A 27,310-nucleotide genomic window follows, 5' to 3' on the forward strand; every position below is an offset into this window, starting at 1 on the left:
CCAAGCACACACGTGTTACAGAGATATACATGCAGGCAAAATATTCATAGACATAAAAATTTACATACTGATTACAAGTTAATTTTAAAATTCTGTTATGTTTTGTAGACAAAGTATTTCTAATGTATGTTTGCATACACATTAATAAATAGACTAATAAACTTCTAGTCTTAGCTTTGTATATGCAAACATACATTAGAAATAATTCATATTCAAAATTATTTTCTTATAACTTTGAAGTGATCAACTACAGACGTCACATTTCTTAAGAAACTTAAGAATAATTACACTATAAGACTACTTTTAAAAACTAACCTATGGATGAATATTTTTTCAAACAAAATTTGATGACTTGGATTTGGAAAGCATTTTTGGAGTCTATGATGTAACTTTCTTAACTCTTTCAACTATAGAACCATTTGTTTGTTTGTTTTGCTTTGCTTAATTTTTCTGGACTGAGTCTCACCTTGTAGTCCTTAGTGGGCCTGGGTCTCATTAAATAGACCAGGCTGAACTCAATCTCACAGAACTCCATCTGCCTCTGTCTCCTGGTATACATTTGTGTGGGCAAAACTTTTCTATTTTTTGTTTCTCTTGTTTTAAATATATTTTGTTCTTTCTCTGTCATTGTACTTGAAAAGGAAAGATAGTGAGATAAATATCTCTAAACCTTCTCTTCTCAATATCCGTCTACATATGGCATTGGGTATCATCCCCCTCAGTGTCTATTGTTCACTCAGAGATTAGCGTAGGCCAGGTTTTGCTTTTATATTAGCAAGCATGTAGTTATTTCTAAAATGTGAATGAATGAGTCCCTTCCTTGTTCCTAGTCCACTGGATGCTCTTGAAATCTTAGCACATCAGTGAGGTATGATTTTCATGGCTTTTCCCTTTGTTATGAGCAGTAAGCATTTCATGATGTGTGTTCAATTTTCCTTAGTTGGAAAAGGCAATTTTTATCCTAGGGTCATGAGAGGATTTCTGTATTTGTCCACAATAGGAAGAAACTACTATCACACCTAGCAGAAATTTCAAAGTGTTTTAAAATCAGTTCATCCTGGTTCCCAGATGCTGAGAGTTAGGCAGTATCCAAGATCCCAGACCTTCAAAGCAGCAGTAATCTGATTCACTGTAGTCCCACTTACAAGCTGCTCAGCAACATTAGGAAGCTACTTTTCTCACATCTATAGCTGAATATAATTTCTCTGGGTGTTAATTTGTCAGTCTCTCCTTTTATTGAAGCTGCTCAAATAAAACATTGGGTATATAGTTGTCAGCTTCCAAAAAATTATTTCAGATGTTGTTCCTGCATTGCATGCATGGATCCATTTTTCTGAAAGTTACTGCCAAGGATTTAGAGGGTATGCCTTAATGCTTGTACTTTCCCTTAAGGTAAGCAGAGCACACGTCATAGGGAAACTATATATAACGCCATCTCTGCCACAGTATTCCTATACTCCATAGAAATGCTGCTGGTGAACTCTCACCAGCAAATCTGTGCCGGCATGCAGTGGACAGCAAAAAGAGGAACCATTGCGCCTGTCCTCACTCTAGCCATAGCATGTAAGGGTTTAGGGTCAGGATTTTGCAAATGGCAACTTCTCGTGACAGAAGATATTTCACAGTGTCATTGTATCCACATCTACCACTTCCTCAACGTTATAAGTGGGAAAGGGGATGGTGGGCAGTAACATTCTCCTAAAGTCATATGGTTTTAGGTGACCAACAATTACAAGTATTTCTGAAGCTTGCTTTTATGGTCTCATGTTGCCTTGGAATTTCCAGGTAAAATCTGTAGAGGATAAAAGTGTCCCCAAGCTCCCTTGGTAGAGCCTGCAAATGTTATTTGCTAGACTTGTATCTTACACTAAAATTACCTTTAAAAACAGTTGAAAACTCAAAATTACCTGCAGCAGTGTTTTATAAATCTTGTAAGCAGCAGATGTAGCGTTGTGTTGTGACTGATGAAAGTCCTAATCAAGGTTCTCTCTTGCTTCAGCTAGCGGTTAAAAGATTTGCCAAAATTTAAGCAAATGGAAAATAAATGTTTAAAATGATCGCTTATCAGGTTGATAGTGTTTGGCTTATTCTATGCTCAAACAAGCCTATTACAGTTCTTAGTCTCCCATTGAGTTCCCAAATCCAGACTTGAATAACCAGCTCTTGATGCCAGTAAAGACTGAGAGAGTCAACATTTCCCTCCTAGCTACTAAATAAGACTAAATTTTGGTGCCAACTTACAGAAAAGCACAGTTTTAAGGACAGATAAGCAATTGAATATACCACAGTACTGCTTTGGAAAACGAACGGTGTAATAATCTAATATTCTTAATTTTATGTACATGAATATAATGTATATCAACTTTTTACATGAGATACATACAGACAGCATTTAAACATTTTACTGAACAAATAAGAATTTACAACAATATTACTGCTTAGAGGGTGATACGATCTTAGATTAGATCTATACTTTAACAGAGAAAGAATTTAATAGCTTACAATAATAGAAACACCAACAATTAAAACAGACTTTATAAAATAATTTATATTTATATATTTATATATAAACTTCCCCTAACATCTATAGAGAGGAATTATTTGCATTTGTGAATGTGTGCAACGAATGGCATATTTTAAAATTTTAGGTAATAAAATAATTTAGAAGCAGTTCATGCAATGGTCAAAGCAAGGGGTGGCATCCATTGAGATACCCTCTTCTTTTGACATTAACCAGCATTAGACAGATGGACCCTAAGTACCACAGGTGTGCGTGAGTACAAGTCTCCATGCTACATTAGACAAGCATCAATGTACACATGTTGTTACCCTTTCTTTCAAGTACAACTTTTGTTTATCACGAGAGTAGTCAGTTACAAGCAGTGTGATTCCATGTCTCTCCTGGAGTTCTACCGATCTTCACTCAAGGTAACTAACAGACCTTCCTTGTTTTCACAATTTTACTTTGATACTTCACAGAGTGTCCCCCATGTCCTACGACATAAACATCCAGCAGGTAAGACTTCCCAGGCTGTAGATCTCTGATTGTCTCTGTAGTCACTGCTTTCTGTACGTTTTGGCTGTGGAAGTATTTGCAAAGGACCTTCTCTGATTTCTTTCTGGTGTCTGGTCCTAGGCACTGGTTTTGCTCTCTTCTCTTCTGGTCTTCACTGTAGTTTCCACCCACTTCCTTTCTGTAGATACAAAACTTTCTCCTTTCTTGGGTGCCAAGCCATGCCACCGTAACTGAAGAGCAGGTACGTAGCTTGTCAAAAGCTTTGATTCTTGTGTCTTCAGGAAGAGAGGGGAATGCATGCTTACTGGGCCTGGTGGTAGCCAGTATTTTCAGCTTTGATGCTCCTTTTCTGTTGCCTTTCAGTCGAATGAGGTATTTTCCTTTGGGTTTTCCTCTTAACTGAAACTGCCGAATACCTTCCACATTCTGTGACAGAAGCAGCCTCCCATCTCTTCTCACTTGGACTTGAACGGCATCCATACAAGAATGAATAAAGAAGGTGACCTTTTGGTGAGAGGAGACTGGAGCAAACCGTAGAAACTTTTTCCCCTTCCTTTTAACAAACACGTCTGTGACCCTCCCGTCTTTGAGCTCCACTGTCTTCTGTTTTGCCTCCTCCTTGGTCCTGACAAAGGCACCCACATAAGCTGTACTCATGTTGGTGTTGGTATTGACCATGAAGACATCAAAGTAGTATTGGGTATCAGGCTTTAGGTCAGAGACTGTGAAAATATTTTTATTTCCTATGCAAATTTTTTGAATGTCAACCTTGGGCCTCCAGTAGACATGGCGCCCCACTTTGGGAGACGGTTTTGCCAGGAGGCTTCGATCTTTACCCAAATTATCTGTTGGAAATCCAAAATGGGCAAAGTCAAAGGGGTTAAAGTCTAGACCAGGTTTGGGTGCCACCATGAAGGCATCATCTACATTCATCTTTGTTTCTGCTGCACAGAGGCTTTTGAAATTGTGCTCCTTGTTGATGACCACACAGTACTCTATGGGTTGTTTCAATATAGAGGCTGTAGGGCTTGGCTTCCAGGCCAAAGTCACTGTGGTACGTCCAAAGGAGGTCACATCAACTCTGGGGTCATATGGTAATTCAGGGTATGGCTGGTCAGATTCTGGTGTGGTGGTGGCATATACTTTGAAATGTGTGTCTTTCTCTGTTGAAAGAAGCTCCAACTGATACAAACCAGATGGGGAACTTGAAGACAGAAAATATTCTACATCATTGCCCTTGTAGGAGAATAGTTCTGTGCCCTCTACATCAGTCATCTGCTGCTTCTGCTGGTCAAGTAGTTCTGGGTCACCTGAAGAACAAGGGAGAAATATAGGCTGCATGTTACTGCTGGCCTTAGACTATGTTTACAAATATCATATCTTCATGTTGAAGGCATGGCATATTCCTAACAGAGACAATGGCACCAATGGAAGCAAGATGAGGATAAGGTCACTAATTTCTCAGCAGAGTCACTTTTTACTCCTGTACTTCTTTCCAGTCTTTTCTCTTACACGTTTTTTGGGGGCAACTAATAATTCAATACAATATATTGTCATACATATATGAATCTAGATTTAGGGTTCTAAATCTCCTTTTAGAACTCTAATTTTGATTATGTTATAAAATAATACTATCGGTTTATCTTTTATTATTGTAAACGATGCCCATATATGAGCAAGACATTTCTTCTTTGGGACAGAATCCAGTTAGAGAAAAAGTTAGGTCAAAGACTAAACATTTTAGTGACTGTTAGTCTGATGTAAATCAAAATGATTCAAACATGTTGCTTGCAGATGGTCAGCCATTATTCTAATTTCATGACTGTTAGTGTAACTGGATGATCTAATTAAAATATAGGGCATGAAGCATCAGTAAGTGTGTTTAAGGATCAGTGTTCAGAATTGGTTCCCAAGACAGTACAAAGGAAGTCTATTTTTCCCATTAAAAAATATTTGCCTATTGTTAACATCAACACAATGCAGACATAAGCATACAATTTCTATAATCTGGTGGAACACTGGTGAGCAGAGTGAACAATTGTTTTTCAGCTTCGTACCATAATTTAAAAGTGTGTAGAATGAACTTATTCTACAATTCTGGGAAGAACAGAACTACCACATCTGTTAATGTCAGAGATTCTGTACTAGAAGTCTTATTGCTTGCCCATGGGCTCTTCCAAGATTGCGGGAGTACTATAATTCACAAACATGCTTCTCATAGGTGCAATGGGCAGGCCTTTATCTTTCAGTTAAGATTCCCTTAGAAGGAGCTACAGCTGTTTTTCACTTGCTTTCTGCTATCAACTTTCCACCCTCTCTGTCATCTTTAGGTGACTGATTCTTTTTTTCTACTAACTTGCTTTTCACTCTGGCCATTAAACACTGCTAAATGCCTCTCTACTTCTTTGATGCACCCGGTACTTCCTAGAGAAAAGACATTCTTCACCTTGTCTGAGCCGCAAAGCCAGTAATGGAAAGATTTTAGACTCCACAACAACTAAGCCAGAATGAACATCTAAGACTTAACTCAAGCACCTAGGGTTTCAGATGCTGCAAGTGAGCAAACAGACCTGCAGAGACTAGACACTGAGGCTGCCCAAACGGCTCACCTCCACACCCCTCTTTGCCTCTTTTACTTTACATAAATCACTATCCTCTCATGCCATTTTTTCACTTCAAGCTCCGTTCCCATGTGTAACTGCATTGTTTCCCTTACTTGTAGAAGGCTGCGTGTTTCAGAGGGCTTTCAACCATTGTTGAGAGTTCTGAGGCTAGGTGGATCCAGCTGCTTACCTGATCCATCTGCACTGGACTCTTCATGCAGCTCCTGAAGGCTAAGCTTCCACTCCAAAGGTGCATCGCAAGGTGTCACTGTGACTGACAGTGGGGTGTTATCTTCCTCAACCATGAAGAAATACCTATGGGAAAGTTCAGACCCTATGGTGATTCTAATAACAACAATCAAGACTTACCAGAAAAGCCTCTTGGTTTCCAGTTTTACTCATTTAACACTTTTCAGAGAAAACATAAAACCCTAAAAGTCCACAAGTTTAAAGTCCAAATGCAAACAGGCAGCCAAAGTTAATATCAAACAAGTACAATGAAGGTAACAAAAGGAGATTCAACCAACTGTCCAGAGTTCAAGATGAACTCTTGTCCATCTGTAGGGGCCCCCACCAAGAAATAAGTCACAGCCACTAAGCATTCCCTACGTGCCCTATAGCACTGTGCTTTGACAAAATTTGTGTTACCTTGATGGTACTCTGACATGTCACCTGTTCTGTCAAAAAAACAGTTTCCAACATCATAGTCCTAAAACCATAGTACCCTTGGTTTGCAAGATAACAAACATAGCATGTGTATTCATTATATATTTATTACCAACATATTCTGTCAAATTAAGTATGTTTAAAAAATTTTAAACAATTAGAAAGAAAATCAAAATATTCTGTTCTTTGTTTTTACCTCAGACATTTTTCATGGTACCTCAGAAGATATTTTATGGAGAATAAAAATATCAGTAACCTATAAAAATGGTCATATTCTAACTCTAAATTTCTTTCATAATTTTACTTAATTACCTTTCATAGGCTGCAACCTTGTGCTGTAGGTAGCTTCAGGCTAGCTCACAGGCTCTATGGGGAAGGAGGTGGGTGAGCTTCATTTCCTGTATGCTGTTTCACCTCAGCATCCCTTGAGTCAGTCTTTTCCACATGCCCACCACCAACACACAGGCCAGGCTGACAACAGTACCCAGCTCCTACTCTGCTCTCTCAGATCACCTCTGCTGCATCCAATCTTTCTATTGAGCCTGGATCTTCATAGCAGTGTCCCTTCTCTACCTCTACTTGCTCCCATATCACATCAGGCACCTGAATTTACCTCTTACGTGTTAACAACTCTCAGGCTTAAATTCCAGCCTGAACTCTTTCCATCTTCAATAAGACAGTGCCGTTTCAAACTTGAGGCATCTAATCTAAATCCCTATAGTCATACCCTTTCAGTAGATCAACTTCTGGTCACTCCAGATGAACAATTTAGAGTCTCTCATGGTGATTTGTTTGTTTGTTTGTTTGTTTGTTTGTTTTGGCTTTGCTTTGTTTTACGTTGCCTCTGAAATACATGCAGACACTACTGCTTTCTCCTGGCTGCCCTAAATCTTCAGTTCCTCTAGCCTGAGACTTGCTGTGGGCTCCTGATCAGGCTCCTGGTTTTGTAAACCTCAAACTCAGAATTTCCACCGGCTCAAAACCCTCCAAGACCTGTGTGTTACAGAGTAAAAGCCACAGAGCTGATGCTATCTCTCAGGTCCCTTCCTGATCCACCTCAACTGTGTGTGCTTTGCCACCATGTCACCCTGAGCTTTGTGGTCTGTGGTGCATGCATGCCAGCTCCTGCCTGTGGACTCTGAACCTCCTTCACCTAGCAGACCTCCTTGAGACAGAGGCCCGGATGTCCTTAAGTGTTCCCTTCAGTCCTCTACTCCAGCATCATTGTGAATCCACTTGGACTCCATATGTAAAAGATTTCCTTCTTGCTAATGAGTGTCACTTTCCTTTTATTTTTGAAGTACTTATTGACACCTAACATACTATGTTTCATTTATTCCTTTGTAATTTTTCTGTCTCCCTCAACTAGACTGACAGCTACAAGAGAGTAGCCATTTATTTCCTTGATATGTATTCAGACACTGAAATAATTCAAAATATTTGTTGAGACAATTAACCAATTGTGATTTCCACCGTTAGATCATTTCATTACTTCCAACTATTCTTTCCATTGAAACAGAAGCGATCTCTATTTAAAGCCCTGTTCCAAGTTTCTAAACCTGGTGAAACACTGGGTGACCAGAACAAGAACCACCAACTTTCCAACTTGAACCACAGGTTGAAAATGAAGTATATAAAATTTCCCGTTCTCAATGAAAGAGAAGAACTCAACCCAACACTGATGACGTCAGAGCTCCTTTCCTATGCCTAAGCCTCATTATCTCTCACAGGCACCATGCACCATTCCCCAAGCACAACTCAGAAGCATCCTTTGCACAAGAGCAGTTGTCAGGCCCTTATATTTAAGCTAAGGTTTCCCTCGAAGGAGGCAAATCATTGCCATGCCCCTCTACAGACCTTGTTTTGTACTCGTATAAACCACAGGTTTTCTTTTTCAGCTTTGAGCCTCTTCACATCTTTAGATTTTAGCTTTGGGTCAGTCTTCAACTGATCTCATGGTCAAGCTTCCTCAGGGAGGTCCTGCCTTCTTCACCAGGTTCTGTGCTTGTCTCTGTAACCACACAGGACTCCTGTGTTCTCTAAATCACTACCCATTCCTGGGTCTCTGAGGTGTGTTTTTTCAGAACCCCCGCTATGCTCTACTCATATTTTGATGCAACCTCTTCAGAAATGTTTTCCTCACTCATTCCAGAAGAGGTTTACAAACTCTCTCTTGGGGCCTATGGTCTCCACTTGTCACACTTATTGCAATTTGTGCCTACTGCATCTGTGTGGTTATTTCATCTCCCATTCCCCCAAGGCCCACTTAGGGCTCATTTTCATTGTCACTGTAACATCCCTGTTCTCAGCATGCTAGTACAGATTTATGCATAGAGCAAGCACTCACTAGACATTTTTTGAATGAATGAATACTAAGTCAATGAGCTAACTCAGGAATCTTAACAGCAATCTCATTAGTCTAGCCTGAGGATATTCTATCCAGAATCTGCTTCTATTTGAATACATAAAATCTGAACAAAAATAGAAGTTTTTCTCTTCACTACTCAGAGGTAAATTTAGAGATGTCAGGTGATGTGGAGCAAGAGAAGACAGAATGAAGAACATGTTAAACATATGCAATGTCTTAAAAATAATACTGGACAATCGTCTAAAAGGACAGGTGGATAATTTAACTGTTTACTATGTAAAGTCTGATGTACCACTTACCATAGCCACCCATACACATGTCAAAATATTTGCCATTTAATTCTGCCAGCTTTCTGAAGAGGTTTTTTTTTTAATCCTTTAGCAGAGATGATATTAAGTTGAGCCTTTTCATATCACAGAGAAAAGGAGACACAGTATCAAATAGTGTGTGGAACTTCATGGTTTGTTTCTTGGATTTTGAGCAGCACAGGACAGTAATGCCAGAGGCAAAACCAAGCTGATCTGTTAGCTGCTTTCAGAGAGCAGTTTCTTTCCTTAGCTAAGCAATGGTGTGTTAGTAAGTTGATGACAAACCATACCTATTAACAAACAGGAGGATGTTTGCATTGCTCAAGGTGATCCTGTGCATGTGCAGCAGCAGGAGATCCCTAAGGTAACACTTCCTTCTAAAAGCTCTCAAGTTAGTGATAAGCGAGAAACTGAACCAGCAATATGCCATGCATCCATTATTAAGCATGCACAAAACAGAAGTGATAGGATATGGTCTGTATGTTCAGACATGTAATCCCTAGGAAGGTTGGCAGAAATGAAATGGATGGATGAAAAGCACAGATGAGGAGGGATGAACACCACAAAACACCCACCCTTGCAATGGATATGTAAACATGAGAACAACATGTACATTTGGTGTCTTTTTCTACTCCTCCAGACAACCATCTGAGGTAGAACATTAGCGTGGCTGTGTGCACCTACAACTTTCCAACCCCAACTCAGAAGTTACATTTCTTCTTGGAGCTACAACTCTACCTAACAAGTTCAAGCAAACAGTTCACTCAGGTGGAGATACAAAGGGCCTTAAAATGTTTTTTTTTTTGGAAATAAAAGTCAAAAATAAAAAATTAGTAAGTGAAAGATAGGTGTCTAACTTCTAAGATAGACATAATTAGAAACAGAACAGAAGCCCAGTTGCTTATGGTGGTGTGAAAGACATGATAGTTGTCAGTTTTTCAGTATTTGAGTTTCTCAGTATTTCATATCTCCTTATACTATCATGCTGAAGTAATTCCAGTTCACTCCTACAGAACCTGTCTTAGAATCTTTTACTATCCTAGAAATTAGAAAGCAATCATTTCAAAATATGAATACCAGCATTGCCTCTTGCACTTAAATGGAGAGCACAAAAAAGAAGACCCAGCCAGCCTCACCTAATGAGCAGAAATCGCATGGCCACTATGTCTGTCTTACTTAGAAAAAATACACAATGTTGTTCATAAGTTGACTTTCAAAACTCCATTTGAAAGCTTCCTGTCTTCTATGTAGACTCTTTTATGACACTGATCAGCAAGCTCTACTGGGACAGTACCTTCTAGGTGTATCTCTAAAGAGATAACTGCTGACTTCAGCTCCATCTGGAATCACAGATGAATCGTGAAAAAATTCCTTATCCCGGATCTGCATCTGAAAAAGTTCCTCATCTCGGGTGGGCAGCTTCTGGGTCCTTGAAGTGAGTGGTAACAGGAGGCACAGCACACACCAGTAGAACAGCTCCATCCTGGGCAATAGAAACAAGTTTTTCAATTACTCCTGAAGCCAGATCCTGGGGCGGCTAGGAAACTTCCTGATAAGGCAGAACTCTTCGTTTACACAGAATCAATGATGTAGCACATGTCTCAGATACATACACACACACACACACTCTCTCTCTCTCTCTCACAATTTTGAAGCAATACTCCTGTGTTTCCTTTAAACTATTTCAAAAGTTTGAGAATGGATTTACTAGAACCTCAGACATTAAACAAAATGTTTTGAAATGAAAGGACATTAACTTCCCTGAGTCCTAAGAAAGAAGGCACTTCATTGTGACAGAAGCCAATGTAATCCTTACTGAAGATGTCCTGTCAGTGTCCAAAGCTAAGTTTTTAAAATTAAAAAATAAATTGGGATATAACAATTATATATAATTAAGACAAACAACAGTATGGCAATTTGATGCATGTATATAACATACACTGATCAAATCAGAATATTGGCATTTATATTTCCTTAAACATTTATTATATCTTTATGTTGGGGACTTTTAGACCTTTTCTTCTAGTTCTTAGGATGCATTTACTGAATTATTTCAGCACATAGCTATTCTGCTTTGCCATAAAAGCTTCAGTATTATTTCTACTACCTGTGATTTGATGTCTACTATCCAACCTTTATCTACATCAAGTTTCCTCTTTTATTTATCAAAATGTCATATTTTCTTAATATAGTTCTATCAGGTATGCTTTTGGTTTCTAACACCCATCATAATTGTCATGTCAATCAACTATACCTAGCCTTCCTACATATCTGTACCCATCAATAACTGTCATGTCTATAATAATGAGCAGGGCAGACTGGTTTTTCAGAGAAGAGTTTAAAATTAACCTCAAAACACAGGAATTTATATTATATCACACACTATGGTTCAACATTCAGTATTTTGAGCATACATTTATTTGTTTGTTTTGTGTGGAAGTTTCTACCATTTGTGTTCTAGAGAATGAACTCAGGTTGTCTGATTCACTGAACACCCAATATTTTAACATGAAGTAATTGAGTAGGAGAATGTTCCCTGACGAGCATCAGTAATTTCTTCAATTTTACCTGATTACAGACAAGATTTATTTTTTCACAAAATTCGTTTTGAGAAAGCGCCAAAGGTAATCAAACATTACTTTGTAAGCATAATATGCAGAATTTAATTCATAATTTATGTGCATTGATCAAAAATGGACTTATGTAGAGATTGTTTAAATGGATGTCTTAAAATTTTATAGCTCTTTAACCCATGTGTTCTCTGTAAAAGTTTCATTCTAAGAATTAGAAGCTTCAATTAAAAAACAAAAACAAAACTTAGTGTAGGTTTTGTTGCCAGGTTCTCACATGTACTAATACACTTTTCCATCATTCGGGGCCTCCCTACTCTTTTCTCCCATTCTCCTGGCCCCTTCCTTCCCCCAACAGTTTCTCCTGCTCTCATGCCACTTTAAATAAACAACTGTAAATTCATCCCTCTTCAGAGGAAGCCTAGCTAAGTCGGTCTCTAAGAACAGACTTCTAAAATTACAAAAGTGCCCTCTAATGGCGTAACTTCTTTTGCTTCTCTTTGTTGCATGTCCATAGCCACAGCCTTGACGTTTGAATTCAGTAACAGTGATCAGGCCAGTCATGATGGCATATACATATCATGAAGCTCTTGGGAGACAGAAGTAGGAGGGTCAGGACTTCAAGGTCACCCTCAGTGACATAACCAGTTTATGGCTAGCCTAAGTGACAATGAGACCTGTTGTCTCACAGGAACAAAAATAGCATCCCTCCCCTCCCTCAAATAAAACAATACAAGCCCCCACGCAACAATATTTAAATCCCCCCTCATCAGAATTTCACTTTCAGAATGACTTCTTACATGGCCATCTGGTGGATAATGTGGGGATTGTGCCCATGTGGAGCAAGGAATCTTGTTATCCTTCTCTCACAGAGTATGTGTAGCTCAATCAGATGTAAAAAGTTGCCAGGATGGCTCCACATCTACATCATATATGTATACAAATACAGATACATATGCAACTAAGCATGATCATACACTGCACTAATAAAGTCAGCATGGCTGTATGACTATTAACAATCCAGAAACAGCATGCTGCTGTTTTAAATACCAAGTAGGGTCACTAACATGATTGGACTGAAAATTTCTAATGCCTGGACCATAGAGATTCTAACAAATCTCTGCCAGTGACTATGTTGTCAAAAGCCTCTCTCTTAAACAGTACTCACCTTTAAATCCTGTGAAGACAGGAGAGGGAAGAATTTGGGTGTCTGGATATTCCAAAGTTTTTGGGATTATAGGCCACAGACACATGAGATAATTTTATATTTTGGAAGGACAATATGTGTCAGATTAAAAGTTACAAGAAAAGGTTTCTTTCTCTTTTCCTCTCCTCTTCCACCCCCCCTCCATCTCCTTCACTTCATCTCTGTCTCCATCTCTAGTTCTTTCTCCCTCTCTATCCCTGACTCCACCTCTATTTTTATCACTATCTCTTCATCTCCATCTCCATCTTCATCTCCATCATGTTTTCCATCCCCATCTCTATCTAGCTCTTTCTTGGGAACAGAGGAGAGGAAATGAGTTGTTTCTGAAATATCATCTCAAGATCACCATGTATTCTATACTGACAAAGATGAGGAGGGTCCAAGACTAGTGTACCGAAAGATCTATATTTAGTTGTGTGCTGTATGCACATGCATATATTCTTCAGGTCAAAGTGTGTAGAAATGTATGAGTACAGATAGCTGACATAGACATGAAAATCAATGAGGCACAGTCCTAAAGGAATAGTGTGTTCAGTATAAAATGTGGCATCTGCTGCTGCTGCATGGTGAGAGGGCAAACCCTCCAGTGAAGCAAACTGTGATGACAGTTTGCTTTAGAACTTCAGTGCAGACTCGCATCTACGTCATCTTCTTCACCTTTGCTATGAAGAATGCAGATTGCATGGGATGAAGTGAAGACCAGTTTTAAAGAATAAGACAATGAATAAATAGATGCTTCATTTTCAGTTATTGGGATATGTGTGTCTGTACAATGGATATGTGAATATAAGTACAGGCCCCCCTCAGTGGCCAGTTAAGACTCACCCTCAGACCCAATGGTACTACAGTTATAGGCAGATGTGAGTCGCCTGATGTCAGTTCTGGGATCCAAAGCCAGGCTTTCAAAGAGAGTGGTGCACGTTCTTAACTGCTGCGACGTTGCTCCAGTCACAGCCAATGAGGAGATAGGAGCTGCTTTCATTATAAAACTAAGGAACAGGGCAGCTAACGGGAAACTGAAGAGGCACTGTTGAGTCTAATACATTTGGCACTAATTTAAAATTCTTATTCTTTTATAATTTTCATTGATTAGTATTTATTCAATCATTTGTTTGTGTACGTGTGGGGGTAGGTATGGCTTGGTGCACGTGTGTTGTAGCATGAGTGGGTGGAGACCAGAGAACAGTGTTCGGGAATGAGTTTTCTCTTTCTAACATGTGGACCCTAGGAATCCCACTCAAACTTTCCAGCTTAACAGCAAGAGCTTTTACCAACGTAGCCATCATTCTGACCTTCAAATTTGTATCCTATGTATCCTTTAGCGTTGTTAAAATAAATTCAGACTGACCTAGGAGCCTCCTTTCCTACAAACTTGGAGAAATGGTAAATGGCCAGAAAAAAGCTACGTAAAATCTTAAAGTACACTATATAAGCCAAAAATCACAACTGGCTTCCATGCGCAAACAAGTGAAACCTGCAGCCAGGCACCTAGAGCATCTCCGTACAGCCCGTCCATGCAATGCCCTGGCAATTATGTAAGGTAGACCCACCCACCTGTCACTGGCTTGCTTGGTGAACACCGTTTACTACTTAACCTGTTTAAACAGTGATAAAAAGCAAATAAACTGGATGAGGTTTTGCTATACAAACATAGCCAACAGAATTTAATCACAAATTCTAACAGTTATCTTGAGTAGAAACCATTTCAAGCAACTAGAAGTCTTGCCTTTAGGATTTGTAGACTACTGTCCTAGTTTGCTTCCTAGAGCTGCGGTTAGCACCATCACATCACCAAAAGCAACTTGTAGAAGAAAGGGTTCCTCTGACTAATAACTCTAAACCATGCTCCATCATGAAGGGAAGTCTGGGCAGGAACTCAAGACAGGAGCCAGAAAGCAGTAACTGAAATAGAGGCCATAGAAGGACCAATGCTCTTTACTGGCTTGCCTCTCATGGCTCGCTCAGTTTGCTTTCTTCCATAACCAAGAGCATCCTACCCTGGGGTATCACTCTTCTCAGTGGACTGGGCCCTACCCTGGTCAATCATTAATCAACAAAATGTTCCCAAAGACTTGCCTACAGGTCGATCAGATGGAGGCATGTTCTCAATTGAGCTCACTACTTTCAAGATGATTCCAGCTTGGGTCAAATTGGCTACAAACTATACAGTGGACCTACTGTTAGTTAGCTTACTGTTGGGGGTGATCGGTAAGTCTGGTAAATAAGAACTGTGTGTTTTGTGATATTTCTGACTAAGGGGCAGCATGATATAAATGAAGACACAGAGCTTCCTCCTTGGCCATACAGCCTTCTCAGGACTGCCATCAATAGCTCTCTTCAGTGGTGTTACTAGAATCGAAACAAACTCATCCAACCTCTCACAATGGAAATCAAGGCCTGCAATATCTTTACAGAAATGTGAATTTATTTGTAAAGAACGGCATCAGGTGATGAGAGCCATTCTGTGCTATAAAACCTAAGATCAAATTCCTGATGTAAACACGCTGCACAAAGGATACAGTTTTAAAGCACCCACATGGAGATTTATTTTATACTTGAAATAAATTCAAAGCAACCCCCAAGCACCACAAAGGGAAGAATATCCTGAATGACTTGAAGAAGATGCATCTGGAATAAATGAAATTTAATGTTTAATTACAGAGAGTAGAAAGTACATGATTATAATTGAGTGAGAATAATTTAAGGAATGGTATGCCACAAAGATTTCTGTTATTTTCTTTTCATGCAAATATTTAGTAATTTAAATTTCTATTATTAAACTTGAGGGCATTTGCTTTTCTATCCACATCATCCAAACACATGTGATAATGTATTTAAGTGACTAATCTAGCTGAAAGGAAAATGTCACGTTGGTCTAAGGACTGCTTCTTGTGTCTGCGCCAACCTGCTGGAAGTGAGGAAGGAGGCTAGTCACCATAGTGTGCCAGAGCTTGCCTTTTGGAGCTCAAGTCCCTTCAAGGCAGAAATGCAAAACAATAATGTTTAAATTCCTAGAAGTGGTTTGATTTTGTTGTCTTTTCAAAGAAGAAAAATGTTGACTGAAGTTAGTTGATTGTTTGTTTAAAAAAAATCCAAAAATACCCCCTGCTTTGGTTGAATATTAAAGCAAGAAATCAATGCACTGCAGTTTGGAATTTCCATATGTAAAAAGAAAGAAATGCAGTAGGAGGCTCCTGGTTTGTCCTGTGGTGTGGTCTCAGCAGGTGAGAATGGCACTCCCATGCAAAGACTGTCCCTTGTGGATTTATTCCTATTAAGTGAATCTGCTGTCACTCCATAGTGCCACAATTATGAAGGGCTTTAGAGTTCATTACACCAGTGATTCCAACATCCTCAAGCACTTCCCCCAGTGACTGCCAACTTTCATTCTGAAGGGAAATTGAATTAATATTAAAAAGCACTGTAAAATTAAAACCTGCCAGAGATTCAAATAAAGTTTCCATGCTGTCATCCATCCGCTTGGATCCTCCTGGTGCACAGTTCGTGACAGGGCCAAAGTCAAGGGCATTCTAATTTTAAATGGTCAAGAATCAGAACTACTTGAAAGAAGAACTTATTTTAAAGTAAGTAACCCTGCCTTCACACTGTTCTTAAGGCCCAAAAGAGCACAATAACAACAGAAATGACCAAAACAAATGCACCATAAATAGCCATAGTCTTTGATGTGGGAAACCAGACTTAATTTACCAAATGAAAGAAGATTTAAACTGCAGTGGATGGGTGACCACAAGATACAGCCAAGTCCAAGAACGATGCATAGGATAATGAAAAGTAACACTGACACAAAAGAGAAGATGCTTTCTTCCTGTCAAAATGTCCTCTGGATGCAAGATAACTGGGGGAGTTCCTGCTATCTCGAAAACAGCTAATAACTGAGTCTGTGGAGAGGGAGAAAATACTTGGTGGCTCTTCTTGCTTATGTTTGATAGCTAAGCTGTTTTTTTTTCTCTTGGTTTGCAGCAGAATGAAAGTGGTTTCCTGTGCAATGTTCCTAAGCAGTCCATTCCCTTCACACCTCATTCTCTGCAGAAATGAAGCAGAGATGGAGCAGAGGACATTAGCCCCAGCACGTGTCAGCAGAGAAGAGGAGATAGCAACACACACCCTCAATTTGACTTTATACTTACTTTAGCTGAAACGTGAAGTTACCAAACCTGAAATATTATTAAAAAGCTAACATTAAAAAGCCAAGTTGCTAATAAATGACTTGCCAATCGCTAACTTAGTACCCCAAACTGAGCAGGGTAATATAGGGACTCAACAATGATAACAAAATATTGTACAAATGCAAAAGCTACTTAAAAAGACAATAGCATTGATATTCACTCACTATTTTTAATTCAGCATCTTTGTGATGAGTGCTTGGTATATATCAGGAACTCATTTGGAGACATATCATGAAGTGCATATTGTAGTCAGAGTGATAAATGGCACTCAAATATAAACAGGATAACAATGTTGGCTGCTATTCATTGCTGTGCAGAAAATTAGAATAGGCCTGTATTAAAGAACACATGGTGATAGCAACTTCAGGCTGAGTATTTAGAGTGTTTCATGGGGAAAATGGCATTTATGTTGAGATTTAAACATAAAGAGAATGCCAGAGAAGCAAAGGCAAAAGGAAAGAGCATCCCGTACAGAGAAATGTCTGCAGCTAAGATCCTGACATGGCACTAAGCTTGGGGTATTGACAAAGGAAAAGGTCATTGGTGGAACATAGAGGAAAAGAGAGGGGGAGAGAGGGGGGAGGGAGAGGGAACGGGGAAAGGGAGAGAGGGAGAGAGGCAAAGTGCAGGTCACATGAACTTTACAACCACATCAAAGATTTTAGACTCTATTTTGAATGTGATGGAGAGCTCTGTAAGCAGAATAAGACCCAGGGCGAATCCATGCTATCTGTCTGTCTGTCTGTCTGTCATCTATTTATCTATCTATCTATCTATCTATCTATCACCTACCTACCTACCTACCTACCTGTTTATTCATCCATCTATCCATCTAAGCAATAACTCTGCACTGTATAGGTAACCAATTTTAAAGGGAGGGTGATTATAGAAATTTAAAAAATCAATATAGTCTCTTAAAAAACACAGAGGAAGGCTCTGGCAGATGCCTGTGGCAGAGCGTAGGTGGCTTGGAGGCAAAGATAAAGAAAAATGGAGCAGCTTTGGGATATATTTTATAAACTAGATTACAAAGAATATAGAGGAGATGAAGGCAGAATTGCGGTGACGAATCAAGAATAATATACTAGGATGAAGCATAAGAAATCAGTGAAATTTTAAATTAGGTTGAACTGATATAATGTCATAATGAATTACTACCTAAGATGTAACTTTTAAATCTCATTCTTTTCTTAATATTCTACATCTATTTTTTGTGTGTGTGTGCATGCCACAGAGTGCCTATGAAGGGGTCAGAGGAAAAGTTGAAGCAGTCAATTCTGTTCTACTGACTGGCAGGGATCAACTTTGATGGTCAGCTTTAGCAGTCATTGCTTTTACCCACTAAGCCATCTTCCCCAGCCTAAGTAATTCTTATGGCAAATAAAATATTTGAGGAAAACACTCTATGTGATGAAAATTCTATGCAGTGAAAGAAACATTCTATGCAGTGGTGACATGTGTGACCTCAAAAAGTAAAAGTCTTGACTTCAATTGTCATAATTCAAAAGAGGATCCAGAAATAGAAAAGGCTGGAGAGACAGCACACACACACACACACACACACACACACACACACACACACACAGTTGTACCTAATGGTGAGGGATGCAAAATACTTCAGGTGCACTAATTTATCAAATGTATCAAAAGTACACGGAGAACTGAGAATCCTGAAGCTGTATCCTAGCTTAGTGGATTACTAGTGAGCAGAAAACAAAATGAGAAAAATACATGGAGATGTTTTGAGGAAAATTGACTTAAAGCACATAACAGACCAGCTCTCCTCCCGAGCTGTGTCTTAACAGCTAAAAAAAATGAGGAGCCCAAGTTCAAATCAACATTTTCCCAATATTACTTAATTTGTACTTATCAGCAATACACACACACACACACACACACACACACACACACACACACACATATATATATATATATATATATATATATATATATATATATATATATATATATATATATATATATAAACAAAGCAGTCCCAGCTTGAGGAAACACACAGTACAGGCTGTGCGATGACACAGGGATCCATAGGACTTTCTAGAACTAGATTTTCACTGAGGAAGTAGATGGCTGCCTCATAGAGTGGAAGGGACCAAATGCTATCAGGGCCAGGGATAGAAAAGGAGCAATGGGCTGCCTCATGGAATGGCAACGCAGTGAGGAGATGGAGTGGGAAACCAGGGGTCCCTTTGTATGCTTTGTAGTAGATCCAGGTGCTTACTAAGCTCTGCTGGACTGAGTTACCTAATGGGCTAGCTAATGGTCCCTCTATACGGAGATGTGCTGGTCTTGCTGGGCCTTCTGGGCTAGTTTCTGGACTCTCTGCCTTGAGATGGACTGTTCTTGTGGGCCTCATGGGTTGAATACTGAATCCCTTCCACTGAGACGTACATTACACTAGTCTTGTTTGTGAGTGGGAATACAATGACAGAATAACAGAAAAACTATAGCAGGAAAGAAGAGTCTACAAAAACACACGGACTCTTCTCTCTTCTCCTCCGCAAGTAACAACCTTAAATCTTCACCTACTTCCTCTCAAATTCAGGTAATCTGTGTCACTTTCTCAAAAGACCATAAACATTCTAGTCTCCAGAAAGAAGGTATTTAAATTATCCAACTTCAAAGATATTCCTGTTTGTAGGACAAACCTGGTTTTTGAAAATTGCTTTGGTGATTCTCCAGCTGTGTCTGCTACACACATGGGCCGCATCTTCCATAATGCTTTGATCAAAGAAAGCTTTTATAATCCAGCTCCTAGTGGTGTAATTAAAAGCAAGCCCCACCAACAAGAAGAAGCTGCTTTAGAACAGCAAGCATGGGAGAACCACAGTGCTCAGTGGGAAGCTGGCCAAGCACGGCTTGGGTACAGAGACCTCCCTAAGATCTGGCTGAGGAATCCTGAAACAGCAACGAGCAATTCTTGTGAAGTGTTTGCACCTGTCAGGCTTCCACTGTGCTGAGAGATACAAAGAACAAGAATTACATTGGCTTAATATGCCTATTCCAGAGAGCAATGGGGCCTGAAAGGAAAATGGACCCACCAAAGGGGCTGGATAACATAGGGATAGTGGGTCTTCCAGGCTCTGAGGTCAGAGAGGACATCTGTGAGGATGAGCATCTCAGCAGGGGTCTTAATAAAGGCTAAAGAGGAAGCTATGCAGAACTGGGGACTTCTTTCAACAGAGCAGACCCTGAGGAATACAAGCAGCACAGTCGTTGGTCTCTCAGGGCTTACATTTAGGGATCTGTCCATATTTGTGTTAATTGCAACTACCAGTCAAGAAAGAAGGGTATCACGTGACAAAAATTTTCCCAGGGAGACACTATACACACATGAGAGGGAGCCATGACAGACCTAAGTTCAGATACCACCAACTTGATGGTCCAATGAGTTTTATTGGGGTTGCTTACAGGAATATGGGTAAGGGGTTACTTACAGGAGCTGAAGGGACAGCTTCATCATCAAAGCTCACCCCAGCATGAATGACAGCCAGCAAAGCTGGGAACCTGGAGCACACTGCATAGCCTGCAGGCACCTCAACAGGTTAGAGTATCCTTTCTAGGTGCCTTGGTTGTCTCAACCTATTGCAGGTAGCTTGGATGGTTTGTACTTCTTTCCAGCACCTTTTCAGGTCTGAGTGTCCTTTGTAGTTTAGCCTCTCTGAGAATCTTCTTTGCAGCTCAGCTTCCATCCATCTGAATGGGACTCTCAGCCTTTATTGCTTCCTGTGGCAGGAGGAAGCCTACTGAATCTGGTCAGTTTCATGGACTTCCTGGAGTAATTTTGAGTTACTTAACTTCTGGCTTAAGGAGTTTTCCTGCCTGATGGAATGTTTCACTCTTGGAGGAAATGTTTTCCTAACTGTTATAATAGGTAACAGGGCCAGGAAAACAGGTCCTAGCTCAGGTCAGGTGAGGAATGATGGGTTGGAGCCAAAGCGAGAGTAGACACAGTGGCTTCAGGGTCCATTATCATACATATTAGAAGAAGAGGGACTTCCCAACTCATCCCAAGGACCAAAAGGAAAGGCAGATGAGACTGCAGTGTAGTAACATCAAGATGTACTGGCAAGGGCATTCTACTTAAAGGAGTCGTTTAAAATGGCAGAGCTATTGCAACAGTACAAGGATGCCTTCCAACCTACTGGAGCCAAGCACAAAAACAGCTCTAGAGACTCCAGGAGTCCCTTAGGATGGTAGCAAGGTGCTGCTCACTCGTATGGTTTCTTATCCTCGTCCTCTCTGTACAGTGTCAGTAAACCAGTTTGTGTTTGTTAGGTTCCTATTTTTAGTCCCCCACCCCAGGGGGAGGGTGCTCCAAAAACACATAAGGCAGAATCAGTCTTTTGCAGAAACCAGAATTTGATTCTTATTGTCCTGTCCCATCTCATTGGAACTGTACAGATTTTATATGTATTTTGTCCCTATAAAAGTGCTCTTCATAAGACTTAAGGACACAAGTTTATAAGCATAACTTTCTTTTTAATTTATCTTGACTTCCTTAAATGGTTATTTTTAGTTTGCTTGCACAAAATAGGCATGGAATAAATATTTTCTGAATTATAGTGTCTGCTTCTGAAATGCTAATATCAAAGACCAAAGCAATCTAGACAGTCTTCTATCAGAAAAACCCCAAAAGTTTCTAGCATGCAAAACGAATTTAGGGATGGCAGCTTGCTACAGCTTCTCAGCTCAATCTGAGCTTTAGACCCATGTTCACTCTGATCACACAACAGTGGAAAATGGCATAGTGGTTACCTCTCCAAGCGAGGCTCCAGAGTCAGACAAACAGGGAAGTCCACTCATACATTTTTACTGACAACCATCTTAAATTTTGTTTGTACACATGAGATCCCCAGGTATTCAACAGTTAATAATGCTAATCACAGAGCACAGCATCAAGCTGATGCTCATAGCATTTTAGGAATACATAAATTAATGAAAATGAGAATATTGAAATGGGCTCCTTACTAAATAGGATTATTTCATCAAGTAGTAACATGAGCTGAAGAGAAAAAAAGGGAATGTGTGCTTTTGACAAGTTTAAAACTGACAAATGTATAACAGGTTGTTATAAGAAACTTCAGTAGTTTGGAAGCATATCTTTAGTGTTTTGAGGTATATATCAAAAGGGCAGCCATTGGCAAGGCTGCTGTGGTCAGAGGGCCATGAAGAAGATGACCCAGATATGTGCTGCAAAGACGTGTCTTTTCTCGTAAAGAACATAGAAATATTCTGCCAGGGAATATAGCACTATTTACTTGGAGAGGAGCTTTTCTTTTCCTTTGAAAATTCTGATCTGAGGAAAGAAGTGTCGTATTCTCAAACTAGCAGACACAAATCAACTTGGTTTAGCAGGTCCGAGATGTGTCCTCAGACTGGCCCTGAAATGTAAGGCTGCTGTAACTCCTGGGATGCACTAAATACTCAGGTTATAGATGGTTTTTGGCCCTCTGAATCTTTTGATTTTCATGAATTTTTATTTTGAAACTTTCAAACCATTAATATCTACCATCTTGTGTCTTGTTATGTAAAAAAAAAGAAATTTGAAAACAATAATTGTTAAATATGTGTTTTTCTTTTATAGAAGTCCAGCCCCTTTTCCCAAACAAAGACACATTTTGGAAAGATGAGATAATGTCCTCCAAGGAGGAAGTTCCTGGCCTCTAGTCATTTAGAGAACCTAGTGTGAACACGGCTCTTTTACTTTCTCTATTTAGCTCTCTCATCTAGCTCATGTCTCCACATCTCATGTGAACTCCTTCCACATTTTGTTTTCCCATCAATATAAGAACAAAATCTCCTACAGATAGCTGATTTAAGTCTGGGCCTGTTCTGTGTTGTTTTCCATCTTTCTCTATCGTGCAATTTATACTGTTCACTCACGTTTGGAGAGCTCAAAGCCTGCCAAAGCAAAGTGAAAAAGAAAAGAAAAGAAAGAGTGGCTGAACATATGGTAAGAAGGTGAAGAAGAGCTGGCTAATCTTCCATCTCTTGAACTTGAGTGTATCTCTGAACCTTAGTCTTACATTCCTCGTCTACTATGGAGACCAATGCACCTCATTAAACATGAGTGTTTTAAATTAAAGACTTTCTCGATTTACGTACATATTATGTAAGGTATCTGCTTAGACAAGCGGCACAAATGCAGTCTTTTTTCACACACTGGGGACTGGGGAAGAAACCTAGGGCTTTATTGATACTAGGGATGTTCTATACCACTGAGCTATAGTCAGTGTCAAACTGGATTAAATAATAAAAGATGTGTTTATAACATACTTTTCAAACCACAGGTGGGGAAGGAGTTTCAAAGGCTAACTGATCTATCTTTACTGACTTAACTGTCAGGTAAATGGCTTCACCTACATCTGTGTTTTCAAGCTTACAGCCTAGGCTCTCACTCAGCCCACAGAATGGAGGTGATACATGGCCTTATTTTTCCAAAGGAAAAAGAAAATTCCCCTAAAGAAAATTTAACTTGGGTTTAAAAACTTTTATGCACTTAAAGTGTTCTTTCAAATTTAGTTTCAAAAAAATCTATTGCTTGAGAATTTCATATATGCAACTATTAGATTTTGCCATCCCACCCCCTCCATCTCTCCCTTCTGGGTCTTCCCATTCTTCTCCCCAATTCTTTAAGTCCACTAAGTTCATTCATGTTACCAGTATACTGCTGGAATATGGGTTGCATGGCAGGAGTCCACATCTGAAATAAACTAATTTTCCCTCTCCCAGCAACTATCAATTGCCAATAGCTTTTGATATTGGGGAGGAGTTGGGTGAGTGCCCCACCACCACTGATGCTGGAATTTTAACTGACTTGATCTTGTGGAGTTTTAGGGCATTCAGTCACACCTGATGTGAGTTTGTGTCTTGCAACATTCCTCTCCTGACCAAAGACACTGGTTTCACATAGGTCCTCTATTATCCCTGACCCTTGCAATATTCCAAAAATCTTTGTCTATGGTGTTCTTAATCCTTGAGGGTGGAGCAAATGATACAAATATTCCATTTAGGAATAGGCACTTCACAGTCTCTTATTCTCTGCATTATGACCAATTGTAAGTCTATGAAACAATGGCCATATACTGCAAAAGAAAGCATCTGTGATGAAGGTTAAGAGCTGCACTAATTTATGGGTATAAAGATAAACATTTAGGATAGAGTTGACTACTATGTCCATTTAGCTAAATAATGGTAGTGAGTGCTTTTCTGGGTCTATGGCCTATCCAGGCACAGGTTCTTGGCCTACTTAAAATACATCCACAGGCTCCATTTTCTGCAGCAAGCCTTAAATCTAGTTGGAAAGTGGTAAGTCACTCCTTTATTTGTGACACTATGGTACCAATAGAAAAATCTTGCCAGGGCTACTTATTATCAGCGCTTGCATAGATCACAGTTAACTGATAACGTTTCTCCTGCTGTAGCACCTTCCAGCACTATGAAAACGTATCTAGTAAAGATGAAGCTACCAGGTCAACAGCAGCCTGATTTTTTCTGTGTCCCAGGACTCAAATCTATGGTGGCTTCAACAATAGGGTCTTACTATGGAGTACTGGAGAGTAACCAAGAGCAACATAGTAACCTGTCTGTGTTGTCCTGGGAAGTCTGTTCACTGGTTAACAACTTGAAGGGAAGGAAATTATACATAGCACTGGGCTTCTTGTTGGATAGCATATGGCATTTGGGAGAGGCATTATCCTCTCAAATAGAGAGTCCCTTTATTTAAACTCTTCTTTAATGTCTGTGTACAATTTCATCCATGTTTTTTGATATAATTTTTTTCAATCTTAGAACTGACCTCTCTTTGGTTCTTGTGACTGAACAACACTATAGTTAACAGAAAAAAAAAACCTGCTGACCAACTAAATACAATTAGGTTGGAAGAAGTTGTATTTTTGTTTACAGTTACTAAAGATAATTTAAATATTTCAGGATTGTAGACTACATGTTTCAAATAAATGTCTAGCTCATTTTTCTAATCCCACCTTTTCGCATTCATTTCTACTAAAAAAATTCATTTTATTTCTTTGCTCCCTGATGAATTCTAAAGTATTTGAATATCTTTGTCAATTATACATAAATACATACATATGTATTACGTATATATACATACTTACTTACATAAAGAAACACAGAGAACAGACTCAAAAAAAATCACATACCTGGCAGTACTCATGTACACGGTTACATAATGAAACAGAGAGGACAGACTCAAAAATTAGCAGTCTGGCAGTACTCGATACCCAGAAACTTCCAGCGCTTGTCAGTGAGAGGCAAGAGGAGGCAGAAAAGACTAAAGAGCAAGCCTGCAAGAATCAATTTCCCAAACACGAGTGGATTAACAGCACTAAAACTTGGTGTGCTTTCTTTGACAGAGCAGCATGTGTAAAGACTTATTTGCTTCGATGTTGGGTAGAGGATGTTGAAAATTATGTCAGAATGCACTGTTGGAGGTGGGTACCCCATTTTACTTTAAGTTGATTTCCCCTAACAAAAAAAGGATAACTTTCTAGAAAGACAGGTGTGGACCAACATTTGTCTATTCACCTTCTTCTGTGCTATTTGGAACGAGAATGGCTGGTTTGTTTGTTTGTTTGTTTGTTTTACAAATTAAAGATGAACTTAAACATAAGCAGTTAAATTTTTTTCCTTCAAAATATTTAATAAATCATCCCCTAAAACAAACAAAAACATTTAGTAGACATCACACCACTGTGATCTTGCAAACTAAATTGGGAATATATTTTTTAAATGTTTTATTTGTATTTATTTCTGTGTAGGGGGGAGGGTGGGGTGTACACATGTCACTAACACACGTGAAGGTTAGAGAACACCTTGCTAAATTTCATCCTCTCCTTTCACTGTGTGGGTCCCAAGAATTAGCACCCAGGTCGTCAGGCTTTATAAGAAAATAACATTCCTGAGTCAATAAATAAAGGGGGGGGGAATCCAAATTTTATCTATGCAAATTAACTTGGTCATTAATTTCAATTCAAATTTGTAGAATTTTAAAAATCAACTATGTTCTTGACCCAAAGATTTAGTGCTATGTTTAAAAGTTCCTGTGAGTTTATGTGTCTTCATTGAGCTGAGGCCTCAGAAGTCATATTAGCAGGAGGATGTTATGAAAGTCAAGGGGCGTGGAAATGTTTCATAAAAAAAAAATCTTATCTACAACACTACTAATGTTAATGGGAAAAAACTATTTTAAACTATGTTTAAAATTCAAAATAAAGCAACAACTTTAATGTCAGTTAATAACTGATAACTTTGTGGAAACCAAATTTTCAAGGAAACGTTCAAAATGCAACACTGCATGAAAAACTGGGAAGTGGTTTTAAACTGTAATATACATATTTTTTTGCTTATGTACTATGATTTCCAGTTTTGTGTTTTAATGGTGTGTGTGTGTGTGTGTGTGTGTGTGTGTGAGAGAGAGAGAGAGAGAGAGAGAGAGTTTCTCATGCTTTTTTTCTTATTTGTTTTGTTTCACTCTGGTTTTTGTTGTTTTTTTGTTTGTTTGTTTTGCCTGTTTTTCTTCTAGAGTGAGAAAGTTGGGTAGGTGGAGAGGTGGGGAGGATCTGGGAGGAGATGAGAGAAGAGAAACTGTGATCAGAATGAAGGGCATCATTAATTTAATGAGGGTAGAGACCAAGCATGAGGCCATTGTATTTGTATGTGTGACCCGTGAAGATGGCCTTAGCTATAATTTTTGTTAAAATACAAGAGACAGAATTATTAGAAAAGGAAACTACAGGAAAGATAGGTTACTCAGAAAGAAAGAAAAAAGAAAGAAAGAAAGAAAGAGAGAAGAGGAGAAGAGAAGAGAAGAGAAGAGAAGAGAAGAGAAGAGAAGAGAAGAGAAGAGAAGAGAAGAGAAGAGAAGAGGCTTTAGGACATGCATGTATATATAATATACATCTATATATATCTATATCTATATATATATATATATATATATATATATAGATAGATAGATAGATAGATATACACATATGCACATTTTGTTATATTGGTCTCTTTTCTATTTGGCTTTATCTTTTAAGATCTTAGCTTATAATTTTTATATTTATAATTATAATTTTACTGTTACTGCTGCAGAATTTTTAGTTTTATAGAAGACCCTGAAAAATAAATTTCCTTTTAAATTAGTAAAAAAAAAAAAAAGTCTTTTTCCTGTCAGTACCACTTTGGTAACAGCAGGGACACTTCTCTCACATCTCTACCTCTTAGCTCATTTGTTACGGGAGAATCCTGCTACCAATGCTGTTGGTGTTGATAGTTATTTAAGAAGCTGTTTCATTTTTCCGTTAAAAACATTAAATTTTCATAGCAGATTTCCACAAACTTTGAATAGTCACCAA

At 38.9% G+C, this 27,310-nt stretch overlaps 1 protein-coding gene across 1 annotated transcript in view; it reads right to left on the minus strand.

Annotated features, from left to right (window-relative positions):
* Positions 1-1,211: 1,211 nt before the first annotated feature.
* Positions 1,212-27,310, minus strand: part of Ndnf (neuron derived neurotrophic factor) — a 33,103-nt gene continuing 7,004 nt past the window's right edge. The window contains exons 2-4 of the mRNA XM_021165797.2: positions 10,256-10,444; positions 5,810-5,934; positions 1,212-4,326 (exon numbers count right to left, since the gene is read on the minus strand). Of these exons, the coding sequence (XP_021021456.1) occupies positions 2,933-4,326; positions 5,810-5,934; positions 10,256-10,443 (1,707 nt within the window). The 5' untranslated portion in view covers position 10,444 and the 3' untranslated portion in view covers positions 1,212-2,932. The remainder of the gene's footprint in view (positions 4,327-5,809; positions 5,935-10,255; positions 10,445-27,310) is intronic.

This window comes from Mus caroli, unplaced genomic scaffold (genome assembly GCF_978045245.1).
Source record: "Mus caroli unplaced genomic scaffold, Mus_caroli_1 scaffold_7, whole genome shotgun sequence".
Taxonomy (NCBI): domain Eukaryota; kingdom Metazoa; phylum Chordata; class Mammalia; order Rodentia; family Muridae; genus Mus; species Mus caroli.